Source organism: Sapajus apella, unplaced genomic scaffold (assembly GCF_009761245.1).
Source record: "Sapajus apella isolate SASKATOON/1434 unplaced genomic scaffold, GSC_monkey_1.0 scaffold25, whole genome shotgun sequence".
In the NCBI taxonomy this organism is placed as follows: Eukaryota; Metazoa; Chordata; class Mammalia; order Primates; family Cebidae; genus Sapajus; species Sapajus apella.
This window is the reverse complement of record NW_022436965.1, coordinates 13784269-13801359: the sequence shown is the minus strand read 5'-3', so window position 1 is coordinate 13801359 and position 17091 is coordinate 13784269. Positions and strand designations below refer to the sequence as shown.

The 17091-nt window shown below is 37.6% G+C and overlaps 1 protein-coding gene across 2 annotated transcripts in view; it reads left to right on the top strand.

The window, feature by feature from the left end:
* The window catches only part of PAPPA2 (pappalysin 2), a 280840-nt gene that overhangs the window by 170950 nt on the left and 92799 nt on the right, over positions 1–17091 (top strand). For both annotated transcript variants that reach the window (XM_032291320.1, XM_032291319.1), the window contains 2 exons: positions 5071–5206; positions 5422–5638. In XM_032291320.1, coding sequence (XP_032147211.1) covers positions 5071–5206; positions 5422–5638 — 353 coding nt within the window. The remainder of the gene's footprint in view (positions 1–5070; positions 5207–5421; positions 5639–17091) is intronic.

The window sequence follows — 17091 nt, the reverse complement described above, 5'->3', positions numbered from 1 at the left end:
CTGGGTTTTGGCCCATATGAAGGTGGGCAGGGGCTTGAACATTAGAAGAAAGTAAAAACAGGCTCAAACCCCACCTCTTCATTTGACTCACATCCTCAGTCATGGAGACAACCAAGCACCTCATTGCCGTATACCCTCCCTTCATCCATTAGATTTGGATTTCAGGTAAGATTCCTTGAAACTTTGTTAAACTCATCCTTGACAAAATTTCATAAGTCCACACAGATAGCAATAGTATTAGATTGAACCACATGAAATTGCCAATATTTGATAATTCTTTACCTATGAAAAAGTAATATGGTTCAACCCATAGTGCAAGCATTCTTATTCTGGTTTCTCTCAACCTTTAATTGGACCATGAATGGCTTAAGTGTGGTTCAGCCCCCTTGAAATTGTATAAAGATTTTATGACTAAGAGCTTATGTGACTTTATTTCTGGGGGAGTAAAGGCACAAACACACAAACATCAATATGTTTTATAATCTGTGATTTCCTGCTCACCCCAAATTAAGAGTGTTGGTTCAGTTAACAGAATACAGAGCTTAAAGTGGGAAAAAAAACAAGTTCCTTCCTCCCTAGCATTTACCTAGGGAAAGTCACATAAGCTTTCAGAATCCTAGTTTCCACTTCTATAATATAGCGTTTATATCTTGGGGCTACTATTGTTCAAAAATATCAAAAAGGAATAAAATCACAATGAGTTCAGTGGACCCACCAGCAAAGCCTATAATCAGGCTTGGTAAACTGTTAAATGCTATACAAACAGCAGGTGATACCTGCCTACTTTCTCCTGGTCTAAGGCCCTCCATTTCCCTCTGGAATCAGGAAGTACCATAGATGAGTGAAAATGAAAAGGCACAGAAAAAACAACAAACCAGTAACTAACCAAAAGCATTCTGAAACCTCAGAGAAGATTCTTTTCAAGTTTGTGGTATAGTTTGAAGGTCTGCTATCCAGTGAGTACCACAAAGGATGACCTGGAAGTTGAAATGCTTGGCTTGGGAGCATATTGAGTGTGTCTGTACCCAGCAGGCAGATTGAAGAGGGATTTCTTAAGACCAAACAGTTCTGCATCCGAGGCACTTTCTTTCAATCTTACCCCTCCCCAGTGGCCAATGGCTAGATTGTATAGTTAACATGCAGGTTTTGGATGAAAAATCAACTGAGTGTGTGGGACTGGCTTTCCCCATCTGTCAGAATCAATCAATCAGTCCATCCATCCATTCATCCATCCATCCATGTATCTATCTATCTATCTGCCTGTCATCTATCTATATTGTACGTTTTCTGTGTTTCAAAATATTTTGTAATGAATTCACTGAACAATCCCTCTATCATGAGTTTTTCTTCCTTGTAAGAGACAGGCTTAAATTAATTTTATATTGTGCATGTAAAACATGAATATAAACTCTTTGCTAAAACAATAAAATATTAGTATAGCTAATAATTCTTTCAACTTTCTAGCACTTTGATATTTTTCTTCTGGGGCATCAGTGGTGCACATCTCAGATCTGAGTAGTCCCTGAGAGGTCTTTCAGGAGGGCTTTGTCATGAAGAGAACAGCTGTCCATAAGCATGCATTTGGAGTGATCAGAAGAGTGTCATACTTGCAGTGGCAAAGGTGACACAGGCGTGAACTAGAGCTTCCTACTGTCAAACTGTCTTCCTGATGCTTCTGCTTGTCCTTCATGTTTAGGAGCATAAAATTCATTATTTATCTCTAATAAAATAAAAATAGTCTGGACTCTCCCTCTATGTATATGATGTATTTGTTTTGTACAATTCCTTGTATTCCTATATAAAATATATTCTATATACATATATATGTATGTATTCCTTATTTAAATATATTTTTAAGGTTGCTCTTTCCACAGCCAAGTTAGAAATACGTATGTAAATCAAAAATATATATTTGTATATATTTTATATATACTAAAATATGTCTGTATATTTAAATATATATTTTACAAAATATACATATATATATATAAAACATATATTTAAACTAAAGTCCACAAATATGACTATACATATTTGTTACTTGGCTGTGGAAAGAGCAACTTAAAAATACATTAAAAAAGAAATACACTTTCATATTTCTAATTGCAGTGCCAATTCTAGAAGTTTCTATGTCTCTACAGCAAAAGTAGATTTTTAATAAATGTATTTCGAACTAAATTTCTGAAAAGCCTGTAAGAAAAATTATATATGTATTTTTAAAGTATATTTTATTTTTCATAGATTCAATTTATAAAATTGAGATACATTCTATACCAAGAGCCTCTGATATTGATTATCTCCATGGAAGCAGATCTTGTAGTACCAGTTCACATTTCTACAAGTTTCAATTGAAAATAGTATATATGAAATATTTTAGGCTATACATTTCAGAAAATCATAATTCCCTATACATTAAAACATACAAATGTACGTTTAATTTTACATTTTTGTTATTTCATCTTTTTCCTACATTGTAAATAGGCTAATTTTTTTTTGGAATACAAATTATTGAACATTGAATTCTTGCTAAATTATAGTCACCATTTAATTATTGAACATTGAATTCTTGCTAAACTATAGTCACCATTTTATGTATTTTTACCTGATTTCATTTAATATTCATAGTCAAGCTATCAGCAAATCTCTATTTCTTAGTGGTAGAAAAGAGAAACCCTAGGTTCAGAGAAGAGAGATGGATTGCTCAGGTTTACCAGCAAGTAAAGCTCAATCCAAGAATCAAACCCAGGGTTTCTGCCTGGCTCACTCACTCTCTAAAACTGTGATTTTACTTGGTTCCTTTTGCCTCTGCTTGAAGTTGTTATATACATACATGCAGATTCAGACTAGTTTCTATTTTTGAGGGTCCAGTGTTGTATGAGAGTTCACACTTTCTTGTGCTTCTAGTTGCCGTTGTGAACATACGTGGGGTCCAAATGAATGAAACTTGGCTACCTGTGTCACTGTGAAAGGAGATGTCCAAGACTCAGGATTCCAGAACTTGATCAAACATTTGTCTCTGTTTGCTTTGTGTAGCCCAAGATTCCTCTCTGCCTGTGTCTCCTTTATAAGTCTTACGTGGGGTTTTCCTACTTGATCCATTGCCTAGAAATCCTGGCATAGCTTGTTCCCACAAATAATGGCACAGAGACACTGCCACCAGGAACAGGCAAAGTGATTTGATATTCAAAGACCCTTGGAGCAAGGAGGCATATTGCTAGGAGATGAAAAATAGGTTGGAGGTTTAGGCAGGGGCCTTCGAAATGGAGAAACACATACCATAAGACCTACCTTTATTAACTAGTTTCAGGTGGATGATATCTATCTGGGGATTCAACAGAAGGTGGGAAGACTGAGCTTCCTGTTCCTTGTTGAAGCAACCCCACTCCTCATGCCTGGGGCCTTAACGGGGTAAAGCCACCAGGTACTTGTTTGGACTCTCTTTCTGGCTCAGAAATTGACACAGAACATTCTTCCAGTACTCAGGTCTCTTTTGTGGTATATGAAAAAGAGGAGGCTGTGTGAGTTCCCAGGGGGCTTTGATGTCATTTGCTGCTGGAGTTGAGGGCACTGAGTTGGGCTCTTGGTTACCTTAGGATATGATTCATGTCTAGCCCTCATCCAGACAGGGACAAAGGACTTCATATTGCAAGTGTAACCTTGGGTCTGGGTGTTTCTTAAGTTATGAAGAAATATTTATTACTTCAAAGAAGGGAAATAAAAAGGGGGGAAAAGACACTGTAAAAAGAGAGAATGTGGCTGGTCTTTCCCTCAAAGCAGAGAGAGAAGGGAGAGCTGGCTGCTTTTGACTGAAGATCATAAAATCATCCTAATTAAGCCAGCAGTGCAAATGAACACTATAAACACACTGCCAAAGCTCAGGAAAAATCAGTCTGTGGACAAAAAATTCTTGTTATAATGAAAAACATGTTTTACTCTTTCTCCCACTTTTAGAGGAAGGCTTTGTCATTAGATGTTCTACCGTGCTTTTACACTGGGAACAATTTTCCTGGAGCTTCATCACCCTTAGAACTCGATTAAAAAAAAGCTAGAGAAAGTCACATAGAACTTAAGTCCAGTACCAGATTTTGATGATACAACCAACACCCATATAACACCAGGGAAGGCTGGGGTTTTTTCTTAGTGGAAATTAAGAGAAATATTGAGTCATGGGAAATAAAATAAAATAAAAGTAGAATTACCGTATCAAATAAGCCCAGTGTGGAAGATGAACGCTGGACTTTCAGCAGTAGCAAGAATCTGCTCTTCATCCTCCAACCTCTCTAAGATGTTATTGTTGATGTTTCTATCAAAGAATTTCCAAAGACAACACTTCCATAGTTTACTCTGAAGGTCTGTTTTAGTCTTAATCACCCTAACCATCTTGGGATAGTCCTGATTATTACATGAATTTTCCTATGTCCCATTTTTGGCTCATTTTCCTGGCCAGGGACTGGGTATACATGCTTGGTGCACCAGGAAGATGCATAAGAATAAACGGTTTGGCAGATTCTAATTTCAGAAGCAACAGACTCTGCAACAGCATCTCTCCCATGTCAGAGTTCACATGCTATGTGAGAAGGTCTGACAAACATTTCGGGGAGAGATAGGAAGATGAGGAAGGATAACTAGACATGGCAGTTTAGACTTGGAACAGTTTAGAGTGAGATGCTAGTTTGATGACTGTCTTCTCCACTGCTTTCATTTCGGCAATAAGGAGATACTGACTGGCTATGCAGTGAGTTATTGTCTCTGGCAATGGTTTCTTTAAGTGATTGTTTTGAGAAATTTAAAGAAAGACAGGTTCAAATTAAAAAAAAAACAGTTGAGGTATCAGTCTCAGAAAAAGACATAGGATGTTCAGCATCTGAAAATTCCTTCCATTTGATCTTGACATTTGATACAAACTTGAATATCTTTCTGTGTCTATTTCATATTTTTACCATTTGTAAAAAAGAGGGAAGCTCTTACTTTATAAATGGTGAACTCTCTGAGAAGAATAAGAATGGTATGGCACATGTCTTGATAACTTAATGGAAATAATGACTTATATGTAAATGTGCTTATGCCTAGGTATGTTTCAATAGACCGGGAGTGGCTAGAGCAATTTTAATTTTTTTGATGACTGATGGCCTAGTCCCTGGACAGCATCGGCAGCCAACAGTGACTCTCTACCTGACCGATGTCCATGGAAGCAACCACCTTCTTGGTGAGTCTGACAAATATCCCTTTAGGGCCACTAGAGGACAACCCGGTAGACCCAGAAGTCAGCTTGATGTCTGTCTTTGATGTTGTTTGAGATCTTGTCTACATTATATGCCTAGGTTTTGGCATCATACACCTATTAAGAGGATAAAGTGAATATAAGATATGGAAATGTACTAACAATGGCTTAAAATATGATTCATCTCTGTTTCACTTCAGGAACCTATGGACTATCATGCCAGCATAACCCACTGATAATCGATGTGATCCACCACTGGAACGTCGCCTTCCCCCATACCACCTCAGTGCTGCTGAACTTCTCATCCCCACGGATCGGCATCTCAGCTGTGGCTCTAAGGACATTCTCCCACTTTGGTCTTTCGGCTTCCAGTAACTGCATCTCAAAGGATGAGGGGCGGAATCATCAGGGACAGAGGTACAAAGTTCCCTTTGTTTCTTTTGTTTGCTCTCCTTGTGGCTGTGACGGATGGCTCACATTTACATAGTGTTATGTATAGAGTGCTCAATCTCTAACTGAAAAATGAATTTAGGAACTACTAAAAAGACTTAGGAAGCAAGCAAAGAATAATTTGTAGAAGGCACACTTGGGTTTTATATTTTGTTCTTCCCTTAGCTGACCATAATTTTTATGTAAATATTTAACATCTTTACAAGGTCTTAACATCTTTTTTACATATAAAACCACCAACTTCAAATCAACATTGTTATATAAACTGCCAATTCTGCCAAAAACTCAATGTTCCCTAAGCAATGCATATTTTTCAACTTCTTCCCACCTGGACAGTGTATATAGCAAGCCTAACAATTACTTGCTAGGGCGTGTCATATAATAATTTAGAATTATATGTGGAAATAGGAAATACATTAGCTACATATATCTTTCTGTGGATGCCTGTGATTGTCATCCTCTAGACAGATGTGGCTATGAGGTTCACTGGCATCTCAGCAGCAGCTAATGGATTGTACTCACAGTGTTGATGTGCCCATGATTAGGGGAAGGAACCCCCAAGCACAACAATATGTTCTGCCTTTGGGCCAGAATCACTCTATGCATGGTCTAATCAATTAAGTGGGACTGCAGGTGACAGGGTTCATTCCTCAGCCAGGGAGGTGAGATCACTTACTTGTTACTAGGTGATCATGATCCTAGTGACAAAAGCTGGAGTTCCTGGAAGTGCTCCATAACCAAAAAGAAATTCTGGTGCCACAAAGCTCATTCAAGGCATACCAGATACTCAGACCTTTCAGGGATGCGCAGTAGATGCACTAGTATAGTGTGCTAGTTAGCTATTGCTGTGTAGCAAATTATACCAAAAGTTAATGGCTGAGCACAGTAAACGTTATCTCATAGTTTCTGTGGGTGAAGAATCTGGATGCAACTCAGCTGGGCGTCTCTGGTTTAAGATCTCTTATGAGGTTGTAGTAGGCTGTTGGCCGAGGCTGTAGTTACCTCGAGCCTCAAGCAGAGCTGTAGAATTCACTTCCAAGCTCACTCCTGTGGCTAATATCAGGCCTCAGAAGATCTGCATTCAAGCTCACTCATAGGTGTTGGCAGTGAGGTTGCTCACATAGAAGTGGCTCAATTCCTTGCCAAGCAGGCGTCTCCACAGCTATCTGAGTGTCCCTGTGACATGGCAGCCAATGATCCAAGAGAGAAAGAGAGCCAGAGACAGTGAATACATGACGGACTGCCCAAGAAGGAAGCAGCGGTCTTTTTATAACATAGTATTGGGAGTGACAGTCCATTACTTCTGGGATATTCTGTTCATTAGAAATGAGTTAATAAGTTCAGCCCATACTCAAGAGGAGGGATTGACATAGGGCCATGAATCTCTGGGGGCCAGTAGTTTACGTTAACTGAGCATTAACTATGTGCCAGATATTGTACTAAGTGCTAAAAAGGGAGAAACAGTAGGGATAATGAATATTATAAGGTTAACTAGTTCATCTGCAACTTTAAAGTCTTTCTTAGAGAACAAATGCCTCCAAATATTAACACAAGAATGTGGACTATTAAAATAACATTTATTAGGATTATGGCCTCTCTCTCATATATTTTCAAATTATATTCTCTACTGGCTCTACCTCTGGTCTTAAGCCATACAGCATTTCTTTCAGGTCCCTGAAATGTGTGTTCCTGGTGAGCTTTGCACATAATGTTCCTACTTTATTGAATGCCTTCCAGTTCTTCTCTGCTTTGACTCATATCCTATCATCAAGATTCACCTTCTATGAAGTTTTGGCAAACCTCCTCCCTGTTCCCATAGGACACGCTGCATAACTCAAACTCTGTAAAAGCAGCTGTCACATTGGGTGTTAACTATTGATTTACTTGTTGTTCTTTCTCATTAAACTCTGAGCTTCCTGTAGTGGATAATTCTGCTCAGTATCTCTGAATACCTACAGAGGGCCTAGCACATAGTAGATATGAGAAACTATTTCGGATGACAGTTGCCAGCTTTATCTCTAAATGCTCCATGGAACAGAACTGAATAAGAAAACCAAAAAAAGTAGAACTTACAGCCTTCTGAGACACAAGGAACAAGAATTCCCCTCACAATCCAAGCTGTGAAGTTTCAACAAAGAAGTTGATTAATTGTAATTACTGCTGCTAGTTCTTCACTTCTTCTCATGTGGGACTGTGGGGAAAACAAGCTTTATATGCATGCATGCAAACCAGGAGAAATAGGATATGATTCTCCAGTTTACACTGTGCATCTGGAATACATAAGCATTTCCAAACCACATGTGACTGACAGGAGCCATGCAAATTGACTTTTCTTTGCCAGCCAGCAAATCAGTGCAATGTAGTAAATTTTGATACACAGGGAGCCTAGTAAATCCCATATACTTTAATTGTGAATATATCTGAAACCTAAATTCTTATATACTCTCAAAGAGTCAAAGTGTTTTTGCAGCCCATATCAAACACAGTTGTATATATAGATGCACCATAATATAAAACCCTCCCTCAAATTCTGGACATAATAAGAAGGACTCATGGCTACCTCCTTCTTATTCCTTATGACCTGAATTCCACTGATACTTACATGGGCAGGGGAGAGCTGACAGATGCCTGGCAGAAGAAGATATGTTATCCATTTTGTATTTAACCATTAATGATCAGTGGCCCATCCCTCCTGCAATACTGTACTTTAGACCCGGCCTGATTGACCCACAGAATCTCAGATGAAAGCCAATAAACCTAAGTCTGCCTCTCCAGTGATGTTCATGATCTTTGTCTTGGATAAAGTGATTTCTCCTTGCTTCCCACCTAACCACTAACAAATACAGAAGAGTACAAAAACTCTTATCAATATCTAAAAGCAAGCCTGGCAGCCAAAATATGTGAGTATTTCCTCATGATTACAAATGTTGTGGGGTTAAATTGAGAAACATGATTGGAAATCAAAGCATGCGTAATTGGAAATCAAAGAAAGAAACAGATTATTCTTTCTTCATTCCCTGGCTCCTTTGACTTTGTTCTGTCTCTTAGTCTTGTTTCCCATTCTGTTATGATGGCTACCCAGTTTATGACCCTTTGGGTTTATTGTACTGATCATGAACCCCTTAGTCTTGGAAAACTAAGTTGAGTTTTCCTGATTTTGGCCACCAGCACTCAAGGAGAGCCCAATTCATTCTTACCCTCCAGTTGTTTCCAGCTCTGGCCACTTTAGGGATAGGTTCTGCATAACTTGCCACAGTATCAGGATCAGGCAAAGCTTCAACCATCCCAGGATTGTGTTGATGGCTTTGGAAAGTGGAAACCATCTATTTCAGTGATGTTTCTCAATTTAACTCCACTACATTTTTCAATCAAGAGAAAATCCTTACAGATTTTGGTTGCCAAATCTTGGTTTTTGGTATTGATAATAATTTCTACATTTTTCTATATTGTTGGTATTTAAGTGGGACGCAAAGAGAAATTACCTTATGGTATTCTTGTGAGATTATGGTATTCATGTTTTCACATGTAAACAATACATGTGAAATTTGTAGCACCTTCTAACACTAGGTTGGAATACCACCTATGACAGTTTTCATAGTATTTCCCATCTTTTATTTTTTGCCAGTCAGGTGTGCTAGTTGTCAATTATTTGTTTGTTGCCTCTTGGTTCCAAATCCACCCTCATCACCTATGTTGTAATAGTAGAGCTGGATTTTTGTCAGTATTTATCCTTTGCCAACTGGCATCAAGTTAAGCATCATCAGTAGAGAGTGCTGGAGATACAAAGCAGGAGGAGGGGTCTTCTCTGCTGTTTCCAATGTGATTTCTTCTCTTTTGTTGCTGTGACATGCTCGGCCGGTGGTGTGCAGCACACCTACAGTCAAATACAGTAGACACTCTTTCAGTTGGCTCTTCATCACAATCAACCAAACATGGCAGCTTGAGTAATTGTGATGCTGCTGGATGCTGTGGATTACCAGCAGCTCAGCATTTTACTGAAGACCAAAGACATAACCAGATTTGTCCCCAAATCCTATCCTTGTGAATCTATCTTCTAGTATTATCCACAGTACGATTCCATCTCAGTTGGGGTCCAATCAGGACACAGTAATTAAAATAGAGAAAGTTTAATAAAAGTAATTATTAACCAATAATATAATTCACTACTAAAGGGTAGGGAGAACTCTAACCAATAGAAGAATGATGGATAAAGGGAGCAACCATTACTTTTATGAGTGATTGAAGAGTATCCAAGAAAGGAACAAATGTGGAAGAGGCTCCCCACCTAAAGCTGAGGTTCAGATCTTATTGGGGAGGTGGGGCTGTGGCACATTGTGTGGCAGAGAAGTTTGTGGAGGTTCTACAGAGTGGGATGGGGCTGGTAGTCAGGACATGCTCACCGGGGTGCAGGTAAAGCTCATGAAGATGCTGCCTCTGGAACACAATTGAGACTTGCTGGAAAGCTCTCATTGTGGTGCTGCTGGAACTTTCTGGGAGTCTCCCCACTGGGCACTGATGAAACTTGATGAGAGACATTCACAGAGGTGCCACTGAGACTTGTTTGTAAGCCAGCTGGGATGCCGGTGAGACTTGCTGGGACATGTGGAGTGTCCCTGAAACTTACTAGGTGGTGAGCACCACTGGTTGTCCCAAACATGGTTGGGAGAAGCAGGGAGAAGAAAGCACATAGGAATGAAGGCAAGCCTCTGCATCCTGCAATGTCTCTCCAGTGCCATCTACTGAAGAAATGAGTGACATACTAGCTGGTAAAAGAGATGTTTCCATGGTCCAGCTCTAGTATCATAAAGTAGGACAATGACAGGTGGATTTAAACTGAGAAGCAATAAGTTGATAACCAGCAGAGAAAGTCTTGTCAAATAACTAAGAAGAAACCCCTTTTCTCTGTGACTTGTGTGTTCAACATAGTATTTCCTTCCTGGCTTCAATACCACTTTTCAATATAATTTCTGAATAGATTTGAGCTAATTAGAAATTCATACTTTTTAATGTTTTGAACTTAAGTCCAAGGCCAACATAAAATATAAATACCTCATTAGTTTATTCAGTATAAATACACATTCTGATTGAGATGGAAAACAAGTATCAGATACTTATAAATATAAAAACATAGTGGGTTCTAAGTTTTGCTTTAAACTATCAAGTTTAAACAGTATCACAGCCAAGTGTTCTAATATAAAATTGAATAGGATATTAATAGGATATTATTCTTTTAAAATAAATATCCATGTGGAAAATGGGGTTCTTCTCTCTCATTTTCACTCTCATTATGTGTGTATGTGTGTGTGTATGTTTGTTTGCAAGTGTGTATTCCTGTGTGTTTGTGTATAGAAAGATATAGAAAGAGATAGACTCTTTTTCAAAAACTGTTTAAGTGACACAATGTAACAGGAATAATTTTTCAGTTGAGGAAACCGAAACTCAAGTGCACACATTTACCTTATTTGGGATTAGAAAAAGTAAGACTAGAATTCAAGTAACTTGTTTCTAGGAAGGAAAGCATCTATTATATAAATGGCAGGCTATTTCAGAAATATATCTACTACTCTCCAAGAAATCCTGCCACCCTCTCTCAAACCTATTTTGATTCAGGTAACAAGAGTTTAACTGGCCCCAGAATAATCAAATAACAGCTCTATTTTAGATGTACTCATGCAAACGGCTGTATTTGTTTTGAGAAAATTATGACTTATAAATTCAGGCTCCAAGTAATATAGGCAAGCTGAAGATACCTGATAGAGTAGATTATAAAGATTAAAATGGTAAAGATACTTTGGACTTTTGGGAAAGTGTAAGAAATACGTAATTCAGATTAGAGCAATTTTATGGGCATAACCCAGAGGATTTGAGGTCTATGGAAAAAGGGAAGTTTTGACCCAGCTCCTATGGGACCCTAGCCCAGACCAAAAAAATAAAAAGAGAAGAAATAAAATCTGAGAAAACATATTTCACTCTCTCTGTGATGAAAGATTACATTTATTTTCCTAATCCAGGAAAAGAAACATAATTTTGAAAGCTGGCTTATGTGTATATGTTTCCTAATGTTGTGTAATAATATTACCATAAATATAGCAGCTTATGGCAATGCTTATTCATCATCTTACAGTTTCTGAGGGTCAGGAGTCTAGGCAAGGCTTAGCTGGGTCCTCTATAAGGCTATAATGAGGTATCAGTTAGGAATGTGCTCTCATTTGAAGGCTTGACTGGGGAAGGTCCACTTCCATGTTCATATGGTTGTTGGTATTTGGTTCCAAAAGACTGTCAGACTGAGGGCTTCCATTTTTTCTGGATGTTGCACAGAAGTCACCCTCACTTCCTTGCCACATAGCCCTCTCCATTGAGAAGCTCACCTATGTTTGCTTGTTTCTTTCAAAGCCAACAAGACACAGAATCTCTCAGCAAGTAAACTTTATGATTGTAACATAGTCACAAGTGTCACAGCTTACCGACTTTGTCATATTCAGTTGGTTAGAAGCATGTCACTGGTCCCACCCACACTCAGGTTGAGGAGATTATGCAATGATAGGGATTTCAGAAGAAGGGATTATGTCCACCACAATAGGTTAGCCTGAGATAGGTGAATGTATGCAGTAACCTTAGAGTTATCTGACTACATATATATCCTGACAGAGTCACATGCTATAGCCATGTAGTTTCAACTTATTAGACAGCTTAGGACACAAGGTACCCACAAATAACTTGTTTGCAGGAGAAAAGCATGAAGGAAAACTAGTGATTCCAAGAATAAGGTATTTTCATAGAAATTCCCCAGATCTTGATAGGTAGATTATCCAAGCAGTTCTCTACCAGAGAATGTCCTTGAAACCCTCTTTTATCCAGATAAAACACATCTATTTTATGAATGATACCAGTTCAGAATTTTTCCCGTATGCTTTAGTCTGCTTCAGAGCCATCTTCTTCATGGCTCAACTGATATTTTTATAATATCATTAAAATTAAATTTAATCAGTAATATTAGTGTGTTTCCTAGAAAATGAAATTACAGTCATATACCACATAACAACATTTTTCTCAATGAAAGACTGTATATATAATGATTATTTTATAAGATTATAATACAGTATTCTTTGCTGTACCTTTTCTATGTTTAGATTTGTGTAAATACACAAACACCATTGTGTTACAGTTGCTTACAGTATTTGGTACAGTAACATGCTGTACAGGTTTGTAGCCTAGAGCAACAGGCTACACCATATAGCCTATGTGTATACTAGGCTATATCATCTAGGTTTGTATAAATACACTGTATGGTATATGCACAATAAAATCACCTAGTGACATATTTCTCAGAATGTATCCCATTGTTAAATGGTACATGACTGTATATAAAAATACAAAAATTAAAAAGTTATGTTACATCAGTTACCTTTGTTCTGATTATTTTTATGATGCTGAATAATTGAGTATTAGCAATTTTGATCCAGTATGTGTCATACACATATTTGACCACATTGGTGGTCATACACATACACTAATGTGGTCATATATCTGTATGAATATATGTGTGTGTATGTATGTGTGTGTTTGTGAATATGTTTCACTCTATGCAAGACAGCCTTGGAAAAGGTTAATGTAATATGCATTGAATTATAAAACTAATTTTTAAATGATTTAAATTTTTAACTGGTTGTGACATTCAAAAGAGCATTGTTGTTTTATTTTTAAGGACTTTATTCTTTTAGAGCAGTTGTAGGTTCATAGAAAAATTGAAAGGAAGGTAGAGAGTTTTCCCATATACCCACTGCCCCCACCCGTGCATAATCACTCCTGCTGTCAATATCCCCCACCAGAGTGGTACATTTATTACAACTGATGAACCTACACTGACACATTAAAATCACATCAAACCTGTAGTTTACATTAGAATTCACTCTTCGTGTTGTACATTCTATGTGTTTGGGCAAATGTGTAATGACATGTATCCATCATTATAGTGTCACACGCAGCAGTGTCACTGCCCTAAAAATCCTCTGTGTTCTACCTATTCACCACCATACTCTACACCCCTGCTGTCCCAAACTTCTCACAACGATTAATCTTTTTACCATCTCCATCATTTTGCCTTTTCCAGAATGTCATACAGTTGGAATTACACAGTGTGTAGGCTTTTCAGATTAGCTTCTTTCACATTGTAATGTGTGTTTAAGTTCCTTCATGTCTTCTCATGGCTTGATAGCTCATTTCTTTTTATAACTGAATAATATTCCATTGTGTGGATGTATAACAGTTTATGTTTCCATGTATCTATTGAAGGACATCTTGGCTTCTTCCAAGTTTTGGCAATTATGAATAATGCTGCTATAAATATCTGTGTTCAGGCTTTTGTGTAGACATAAATTTAAAAATATCTTTGAATAAATACCAAGGAATGTGATTGCTGGATCATATGTTTAAGAGGATGTTACATTTTATATAAAAGTATATTATTATTTAAGAAAAACATAAATATTATTGTAAAGAGAAGTGGCTTCCTCAGATCTTTTTCCTTTTCTCCTTTTTTCTTTTCATCATGAATCTGTATTTTTCTGTTTACTTAAAGAAAACTAAGTCTGTACTCTTGAACAACATGTAGATTAAGGGTGCCAATCCTGTACAGTAAAAAAAATTGCATATACTTTTTGGCCTCCCGAAAACTTAACTGTTAACATCCTACTGTTGCCTGGAAGTAGCATATTAACAGTCAACATATGCCTGATAACATAAACAATTAGCTGGGTGAGGTGGCTCACACTGTAATCCCAGCACTTGGGAGGCCGAGGTGGGCAGATCACCTGAGGTCAGGAGTTTGAGACCAGCTTGGCCAACATGGTGAAACCCCATCTCAACTAAAAATACATAAATTAGCTGGGTGTGGTGGTGGGCACTGGTAATCCCAGCTACTTGGGAGGCTGAGGCAGGAGAATCGCTTGAACCTGGGAGGCGGAGGTTGCAGTGAGCCGACACTGAGCCACTGCACTCCAGCCTGGGCAACAAACAAGACTCTGTCTCAAAAATCAAAACAACAACAAAAAAACAATTAGCACATATTTAGTATACTAAATGTATTATGTACTGTATTCTTACAAATATAATAAGCTAGAGAAAAGAAAATGTTATTGAGAAAATTGAGGAAGAGAAAATATATTTACAATTTATTAAGTGGAAGTAGATCATTATAAAACACATAAAATCTGAGTCAAGGAAAAATAATGAATTGATGCATTGTATTATTATATGGTCCTATATGTACAGCAAAAATCCCTAAAGTAAGAATTTACCTTTTGCGTTAGAAACATTTACCATTAGGCTGTTATTATGGACATCAGTTGGATTCCAACCTCTAGCTCTTGTATATTTATCATAAAACTGAATATATGCATATAATCAACATACCTGCCTTGCTTTGCTAACCATACTTCTGTAAAGAAGAGTATCAAGTAATTTTCAAAAATGAGTAATCAATGAACAATGTATATTTGGTTTGGTTTGCAATGCCCCAGACTCACAGATAGAGACCTACAAATTTATGACATGAATACTGATTAAGTCACCTTCATTGTCTCTGTTAGCCTCTGTTCTTCAGGTTACTGTTTCCTGAAGCAGGGCCTGTGGAAATAATTACTCCTGGTAGAAAAATCAACAATTAGTCATACAAATAACCCACAGTTTTCCCTTTGCAGTTTATGAATGTGGGTAACATGTTGTGTTAATGGTATAGTCAGGCTGACTTACTCTGGCTGTCTGGACTCCTTAGATCCCCTCCAACTGTACTATGTACTTGTGACACAAAAGATATCTTTATTCTTAGAAAGCTATTCTTGAAAAGGTGGATCTGCTGGCAGAGAAGATGTAGGCTAAATTGTGTGTCAACCTCTATTGTTCATGGATAATTCACTGTAGACATGGAATTATAGTTGGAAAGTGGAGGGATGTTGTAGAAAGAAAAGAAACTTTTCCATAGAACTTCACTTTTATGTGTTTTAAAGTCCCCAGAGAATATCTAGGAGGAAGTGGCTGTCTTATTTAAGAGATGTAGAGACTCAGGTGTGAAAATCTTTCTTCTTGGTTACACTATAGGTTGCAAATAAAGCTGGAGCTAGCTTATAGGACGTCTGAGCCCTGGTCCAGGGAGAGGAAGCCAGGGCACAGCTCAGTACTTTGCCATTCCATCCCTGCTATAATCAGTCCTGAGTCTGGTCTTGGTAATAGTATTATTTCATCTCTGTCTGTCATTCTGCTTCATGCTTTATTTTTCCCTGGAACCCTGAGCTGCTGCTTTAGCAATTTCTGTTGTGCTTCATTTATTTGAAGCTCAGATTAAAAATGGCAACTCTTTTCCCTCCTCTTCCACCTGGATTGGGTGCCAAACCTTTCCAGGCTCCTTCTTCCTCTGTTCAGTCCTATGTAGAACCTTTGGATTACTTCCCTTTTGATAGCCTCAAGATGTGAAGGCTCATCTTTTTTTTTTTTTTTTTTTTTCTTAAGGACTGCATTTTAAAGCATTTATTTTTTGACTCCTCATCTTTTATTTTTATCATAGGGTTTCTTTTTAATGTTCCTGAGTGATGGGAAATGTTCTCTGTTGCTGCTGGGAAAGGCACTATAGAAATGGAATATGTATTGCCTTTCTACACATTTGATTATCAACCTCCTCAAAGCAGTTTAACAAATTAACATTGAGTCTCTTATTTTCTATACTGTTTCTTTTAAGCAAGGAAAGAATTATAGCTGCTCAGTTGCTCCCTTGCTTTCTTGCCCAACTTCCTTTTCCCAGAATGATTTGTCCATGAAATAAGAAGGAAGTAAGAAAACCCACTGGAGAGAATTCTGATTCCCCGGGCAGATGATGGATGACTGGGTGGATGACAAGTCTGGTTTGGGAGGCACAATGAGCTATTTGAGCCTTTTCAACTGTTTTTTGTTTGTTTGTTTGTTTGTTTTATTTTGTTTTGTTTTCAGATCATGAGGTTATAGAGGAAAAATGAAGAGGCCATGGACATGGTCCTTTTGGAGGGCTTAATAAAGTATGGCTAAGACAATTCCAGAATAGTCTTTATTAAAACATTACCTTGTCTGAGATTGTTCTTAGTGGGATACTTTCTGAGAACAAGGTAGATAGAAACATTTGATCAAAAGCTAGGAACAGGTGAAACCAGCTTAGGAAGACTTAGGGTTGAGGTCCATCCTGAAGGAATAGACTGATTTTAAAACAATGATTCCGCCCTAGTGATTTATAGTGTCTCATCATTAAGAATTTTCTTTAAGTCTCAACAATCTCCAGAGGTCACTTTAAAATAGTACAAAACTATACACTAGAACTAATAGTGTTTTAAGTCTTTATCAACTATTTATACCAGAAGTATTCACTTGTGGATTTTGATAATTCAAAAAATAAGCCCCAT